The following is a 7913-nucleotide window of genomic DNA, read 5'->3' on the forward strand; positions in this document are numbered from 1 at the left end:
CAGCCATTGGGAAGAAATGAACCATTACATTTTAAGCTAGTACTTTACCCCCATCGTGTGGTTACTGTTAGTATTACAGCTGTCAAATGAAACAATGACCAAAACATTACGCTTCTTTGCTGTAAATCGGTGGTTCTCAACCTTTTCAGACCCTGACCCCTAAAATAAAGCTTCCAGAAACCGAGGACCATCACTGTACCCCCATTAAGTCAGAAAAATGATGGTATATTGTTCAATGAATCTGTGATAACCACATTTATTTATTGATCTGAAAAATATCCACTGTTATCCAAGAAGTTTAGTATTATTTGGGCCATCTTAAAGATGTAAATCCTCGTTTTAATCAGAAATAAAATAGCTTAAAAGGGACCCAAAATCATAGAAAAGGTGGTGAAATGGGATTTTTTCACAGAAATTGGAGACAAGTTGTAAATTGAAGTGGATAAAAATGCACAAAAAAGTGGTAAAAAGGGCTAAAAGTGCCAAAATTGTCTTGAAAAGTGGAAGAAAATGTGTAAAAAAAAAGGCATTTAAATTTGATGGAGATGTGGCTGAAATGGAAGTAATGTAGCAAAAAATGCATTAAAGGGAGCAAAAATATGGCAAGTTTGGTGTTGTTGCAGAAAATATTCTTAGTTTCTTGAAAGTATCTGGTGACCCGAAATGGGGTCCTGACCCCAAGTTTAAGAACCCAAACACACTCCAGCTGTTGTTTGCTTGACTGTGTGCTCAATGATCAACCTCAACATTGTCAGTAATGACAGACAGCACTCAGACACAGACTGTAACAAACCAAACACATGAATTTGTATGGACATCCTCAGTCATGAATGAATTACCTTGGCTGTATCCAACTGAAGGGTTGTATCTGGCATACGCGATGAGAACCCGAAACAGTTTAGCCTGGCCTTCGATGGCCTCTGGCCTGTCCCCCATCAGAGATCGATGGGTTGGAAAAGAACGCTCTAGAAAAGGAAAGACTCTTACATGACCTTTGCATTAATCCAACAAAAATAAAATATATATACTGTGTTGTAATGGAAGGAAATGTGCATTTACACACGTGGACAAAATTGTTGGTACCCTTTAGTTAAAGAAAGAAAACCACACAATGGTCACTGAAATAACTTGTCATCATCAATTTTTTTTCCAATTTTTTCCAGGGGTACCATCATTTTGTGTATTAGCTTTTTCTAACTATTCAACTTTTTGAGTTATTGCCCGTGCAATTTTTTGTTTCCATCTACAGTACTTCTATGGAAACGTCAGCCTCTTCAACTTTTAACCCCTTCATTCCCAGCCATTCTTCAACCGACTTTGACCATTCAACCTTTAACATGATCAGCTACGACCTTCAGCCATTTCAACTTTTTTCAACCTTATCACTAATATTCAGCTATTGCAAGGTTAATACTATTGCTAGGCTATAGCTAATGCTAGGTTAGTGCTAATGCTAGGTGAATGCTAATGCTAGGCTAATGCTAGGTTAGTGCTAATGCTAGGTGAACGCTAAAGCTAGGCTAATGCTAATGTTAGGTGAATGCTAATGCTAACGCTATTGCTAGGCTATTGCTAATGCTACCCCAAACTTAACGCTAGGCTAATGCCAATACTAGGCTAATGCTAACGTAAGACTAATGCTGACGGTAGGGTAATGCTAACGCTAGGCCAATGCTATTGCTAGGTTAATGCTATCGCTAGGTTAATGCTATCGCTAGGCTAATGCTAACATAAGGCTAATGCTAACATAAGACTAATGCTAACATAAGATTAATGCTAACATAAGACTAATGCTAACACAAGACTAATGCTAATGCTAGACTAATGCTAATGCTAGACTAATGCTAACACTAAGCTAATGCTAGGATAATGCTAGACTAATGCTAACACTAAGCTAATGCTAGGATAATGCTAGAGTAATGCTAATGCTAGATTAATGCTAACGCTAGGCTAATGCAGTGCGACGTGCATCCTCACACAAACTTTCTACTTTATTATTACTTTTGTCAGTTTCATGTTATTTCAGTGACCATTGTGGGTTTTTCTTTCTTTAACTGAAGGGTACCATGAATTTTGTCCACGTGTGTATTGACAATGAATTAAAATCAATATGTAACCAATCCATCCTCACTTAACACACAAAGCCCTTCTGCTTTATTAAAGAAATTATAAAAATTAAAGAGTGATGAACTCACGCAGGTCCAAGGCAATCTGTCTAAACAGTGTGATGTCATCGAGAGAGTAGTGAGAGCTGCTTGAGGACTGCTGATGGTTGAGGTCCAGTTCATTCTGGGTCTCGCTCAGAGTGGTGATTGCTGACAAAATACCGTATTCACTGACCCCAAGGTCCACCAGGGGCCCTCGAACCTCAGACAGACACGTCTGTGTGGGAACAGCGTCACGTTTCCATTACAAAAACTAATCAGTATGGGGAAACGTCAGGTTATACAATACAGTATGTAGCACAAATCAAATGTGAAACATGCTGGACTGATGTGAAACGATAGTTCTGCAGAAAACCTACATTACTGTTAACTGTTTAGAGCAGTGCTGTTAAACTCATTTTTGTTCAGGGGCCAAATATGGACATGTTTGACCAGAGTGGGTTCCAGAAGAGGGGAATTGAACAATTTCAATATTAGTGCTACTTTGCTTTTCCATGTATAAATGAAAGTATGTATGTAGAGCAGTGGTTCCCAAACTTTTCACAGTCCCGTACCCCTTCACAAGTCATGTACCCCGCACTCCTGCAATACGAAAAACATAATAATGTAATTTCAATAAGACTCTTCTTGAATAATTGTAAAGTTTTACTTCCAAATAAATCTGTTGAAATGTGTTTTGGGGTTTTTTGCATGGATGGCCAATATTTTTATGTTTGGATATGATACAGTGCTTTAAAATTACTCTCAATTTCTGATTCATTTCAATAAATAATTCCCATGAAAATTTTTTTTGAATATTGCCAAAAATTCCCAAACGTAAGTTCCTGTGGAAGTTTGCCAGATATTGTACGTCCCTTTGCAGCCCTACAACTAAATTATTTGGTCATTTACACTGTTTACTCAGCCATTTTTACTTTCCTCTGCGGGCTGATTTTAAAGTTTCAAAGGGCCGGATTTGGCCCCCGGGCCTTGAGTTTGCCAAGTGTGGTTTAGAGGCTGTGTGATGAAAAAAAAAGTAGCCTATGTCGCATCATTGTCTTAGTTAATAAAATCACAGACACGTTTTCCATGTAAATGCAACGCTGAACCCAATAAATAAAAAACATACCGTTCCATTATAACTTTCTCACTTCCAATACGATACCGATACTGCTGCCTTGAGAAATGATCGATACCACTATCGATACGATACAATTACAGCACAGATCATACATACTTTTATTACTTGTTTTTTGAATGAGCAATGTTAGAAAAGGCTTGATCAAGTGATATTGGTCAAACAGGGATAAATGAGTGAAATTATCAGATAATGTATTATTAACCAATAGGTTACATACATTTTTACTTTAAACATGAGAATGTTCTACAATTGAGTAAAATAAATGAAAAAATAAATTAGAATACCTTGAAAAATAACCTGACTAAATCCAATAATAACAAATAAAAATAAAAATACATGTTTAAAGTGCAAAATATTAACCAGTCTAACGAAAATATTGGCATATTCCACAATTAAATTGAATACATAGAAAATGCTGCAAAATATCCTCAATAAATCTAACAAAAGCTAATTACGTATCTAAGATTTTAGATGCAGGCCTATATAATCCAATACTCTTTTTTTTCTTTCAGATATTGAACCAATATCAATTTTAACATTTTAAATCATTTCTACTCATATATGTTTAATGCTTACCTGATAGTTGAAAACTCTGCTGTCTTTGGGATTGTCTGAAGTGAGAACACACTTCCACACTCTAGCCCTAAGGCTGGGTGGAATACCCATTCTGATAAATCGCTCAATCTGGAAAACAGCAAGAAAGTGAGGACAACAATTTAATGAAAGCCTACGTGATCCCGAAATTGTAGTAGAATCAAAGGTGAGCAATGCTGCAGTCATATGAAACTGACCTGGTTCCTGCAGATGAAGCTTGCTCCATTCCAGTAACTGAGGAGCTCACACAGCTCCTTCACCCTCACTGAGCTCAGCTGAGGGTAACTGTGGGAATAAACACACCATGACTCACTAGGATCCAATTGATTCAACAGATTCATCATTAGTATGACTCAATTTCATTTTCCATAATAATGGGCATCATCAATAAGAAGACAGTTCCGTTATTTTTACGTTGATGATAAACCATGCCAATTCACATTATAGTCGTGGTAGCTTTTCCTTTTTTAAATAATAATAATAATAATAATAATAAATTAAGCTCAAGGATTGGTGAACCCTGATCTTCAAACATATTAGTGCATTATGAACAACTGTAAAATAACACAACAGAGAATTAAATTAGTTTACATAAAAATTCAATGCACCTAAAAATGACAGCACACATCAGATTTATTGTCAAAACTGCAACTTTATTGCTGTGATTGTCCTCAAGAGTTAAAATGTATAGAACAATCCCAAAATAAAAAGTAAATGATTCTCTGTCATTCAACAATTTCAAACTTTAACCCAGGTTTAAAGCAAAAGTGCAACAGCAACTTCACATGTAAACAAAGAGGGGGCTGGCTCACATTGCATTACGGTCCGAAAATGTATTTATTTATTTATTTTAAAACTCAAATTTGCTAAATTAAAATCGTTTTTTGTCTACAAATCCGATAAATTGATTAAATCATTCAAATTTTAGTTTAATTACAACCATAATAATGATATTTAACTAATTTCCTACATTGTTTGGAATAACTTGACTGAAAACAAAATTTCAAAACTCAGTCCTAAACTCAAACTCAACCAAATAAAATTGAGGAGAAAAAAAACTTAGAATAGAAAATAATCTTATTTGAATAAAGACAGAACAAATTAACATATTTCCAATACAGTGAATGCAACTGATGTGTTTTACAGATATTGCTAATCTCCAACTATTGTCCCTAATTGGGCTTTTACATGGACATATTTTAAATAATGCTTACATTTCTATGTAATCATTTACTATTATTAAAACTGTAGCTTTTTTGAATATCATATTTTACTGAGCTTTATATGGCTAAACATACATGTTTTGGTTATTGAAGCAATTTTTTCCTTGCGCAATCATCCTTACAATATAGCTAATTTAAATATATTTACAATTACTTTTAGTTCACCTACTATATTGTGACTATTACACATACTCCCGTATTTATACATCTAAGACAGCGGTTCTCAACATTTTCAGCAGGTGACCTACAAAATAAAGGTGCCAAAGACCAGGTAGAAAAGGTGGTGAAATGGGATTTGAAAAACCACAGAAATTGGTTAAAAGTTGCAAATTCAAGTAGCCAACAGTAAAAAGTGTCAATAGGTGTAAGTGTCAATATTTGCTTAAAAGCAGCAGAAAAAAATAGAAACAATTAGTTTAAACTGGCAAATTAAGGGCATGACAAATTGTGAAGTGGAAAAAATGTGCAGAAAAAGGCATTGACATTTGATGGAGAAGTGTCCGAAATGGGAGAAATGTAGCAAAAATGCATTAAAAAGAGCACAAATATGGCAAGAAAAGGCAATGAAAATATGTTAAAATATGGCAAGTTTGGTGTAGTTAAAAAAATATAAATTCTTAGTTTCTTAAAGGCATCTGGTGACATCAAAAAGGGTCCTGACCCCAAGGCTGAGAACCACTGGACTAAGAAATAGTATAGGAAGTGTCTTTTGATACGGAAACATATCAATAGCGCCCGGGACTGAAACCCACTTTTGTCATATACATTTTTTCATATATTTCATATTTAACATGGCAAATTCCACCTTTAAAAATACATATACAAAAAAAAATAACATTTTAGGTTAGGGATAAAATAAAAGGGTTAGCGGGGAAGCTAAAAATAAATATGAGCTAAAATAAAGAAAGTGTCTATTTGTACGGTTGCCGTACGGACAACCCACGGTGCTATTGGTACGGTTACCGAGCGTCTTTGGGTTAGGTTATAACCGTATATCACAACAATTTTTAGGGTTAAGTTTTGGTTTAGTCTTAGTCATGCGACCTAAACTGGCCAACGACTAACCTATCACGTGAGCTATACTGGCCAAATAGGGGCGCTGCGTACGGATAGAATGTCAGTATATTGATACGGCAACCGTACGGATAGCCACTGCCTAAAATAAAACTGACGGAACTTTAAGTCACGTGGTGCACCTATCACGTGACGTAAACCTATTCATACATCAAATAATATTTAACCTGCTTGAAGTTTTTTTTTTTATTACATTAAGGGAAACATAAAATAAACACACTTTAGCCACTTTAGTAAATAATTATTTGATTAGTCCGCAGCTTGAATCTACTAATGCATAAATGTTCTCCATGTGGACGTTTTAATGCGCTGACATTACAATGTTGAGCAGAAGTGGAGTACTACAACAACAACAACAACAACAACAACAACCATGTTTAAAGCTCTTGGTAACCTTAGCTCAGTGATGTTACAATAAAATATCTACCACACCTGTAAACGTGATGGCGATGGTGGAGTTTGTCATCCCTTCTTTTCTTCAAAGCGAAGCCAAATTCATCAAAACGCAAAGGCTCGCTGCGCCTCCTGAGAGTTGAACTTCTCCTGCTGACGCTGCTGCTGCTTCTTCGCCTCATCATACAAACAAACGCTGTCTTTAGACTGAGCTCCGAGATTCACAGCAGAAAACAATGTCCGACGGTCACAGCAAACAATGACTGACGGTCAGTCGCCTTCAAAACTCAACCGTCCCGCTCGGACCGCCCCTTCATACACGTCATAATGAGGACAAATATCAGCATACATAAACAAATGCAATCACAGCGGCTCGTTGGTCTAGGGGTATGATTCTCGCTTTGGGTGCGAGAGGTCCCGGGTTCAAATCCCGGACGAGCCCTCCTTTTCTTTCCGGACGATCTTATTTATGTTGTAAGGATTCTTTATTCATCCCGCAGTGGGAAATTTACTGACATGACAGCTAATATAAAAAACAACATAAGGCAACACAGAAAAACATAAAATACACCAGAAAAATTGTGCAGATTAAGTAATAAATTAAGTACTAATTGTTCAAGATTTGGTCTCTTCCTTTTTAAGTTTACAAATGAAATGTTTACTGTATGCAAGGGAACTGTGGCAAGATTTATTACCACAAATAAATGTACTTGAGTGTTTTGTACTTGAGTACAGTTTCAGTCAGCTTTAGAATAATGATTGATCAGAGCATTAATACGGGGGGAAAGGGGTTTGCTGTTTTGTCAGGTTTTAATCATTTTGTGTGTTTTTGGAGTCATTATGTATTTGTATTGCTTTTGTTCTTGTTGTAATTTTGTGTATTTTTCTGTCATTTTCTGCATTTATGTTGTCAATTTGTGCATTTTTGGAGTCACTTACTGTATTTTTGTTGTTTCTGTTTTTTCTTGTAATTTTGTGTAATGTTATGACATTCTGTGTGTGTTTGGAGCTACTGTATATTGTAATGTGTTGTTTTTTTGTGTTTTCGTGGTCATTTTAGGTGGTGGTTGTGTCTGTCTTTGTTGGCATTTTTTAAACTTTTTTTATGAGTCATTTTGTGTATTTTAGGAGTGTATTACTGTGCACTTTTATATATATATATATTATATTTAGCAGCAGTAACAATATCAAATCAGGGTACATAGACTCAATAAAACAATGTGGCACTTGCTGAAGATGTGAACATACAGAATTAACAAAGAGAAAAAAAAATTATATATGCTAAATACAGACAAAACTGAAAAGACACATACTGTACAAAGCAGTGACAACTTAAAAAAGCAA

The 7913-nt window shown here is 35.5% G+C and overlaps 1 protein-coding gene and 1 non-coding gene across 2 annotated transcripts in view; one reads left to right on the top strand and one right to left on the bottom strand.

Annotated features, from left to right (window-relative positions):
* Window positions 1-6873, bottom strand: part of LOC114465647 (USP6 N-terminal-like protein) — a 69833-nt gene extending 62960 nt beyond the window's left edge. Inside the window, exons 1-5 of the mRNA XM_028450797.1 lie at window positions 6609-6873; window positions 4077-4164; window positions 3862-3969; window positions 2196-2382; window positions 840-965 (exon numbers count right to left, since the gene is read on the bottom strand). Of these exons, the coding sequence (XP_028306598.1) occupies window positions 840-965; window positions 2196-2382; window positions 3862-3969; window positions 4077-4164; window positions 6609-6754 (655 nt within the window). The 5' untranslated portion in view covers window positions 6755-6873. The remainder of the gene's footprint in view (window positions 1-839; window positions 966-2195; window positions 2383-3861; window positions 3970-4076; window positions 4165-6608) is intronic.
* Window positions 6874-6939: 66 nt separating this feature from the next.
* trnap-ugg (transfer RNA proline (anticodon UGG)) lies at window positions 6940-7011 on the top strand. The gene has a single exon. It is a non-coding gene; the product is annotated as a tRNA-Pro (tRNA).
* Window positions 7012-7913: the final 902 nt, after the last annotated feature.

This window comes from Gouania willdenowi, chromosome 6, assembly GCF_900634775.1.
Source record: "Gouania willdenowi chromosome 6, fGouWil2.1, whole genome shotgun sequence".
Classification (NCBI taxonomy): Eukaryota; Metazoa; Chordata; class Actinopteri; order Blenniiformes; family Gobiesocidae; genus Gouania; species Gouania willdenowi.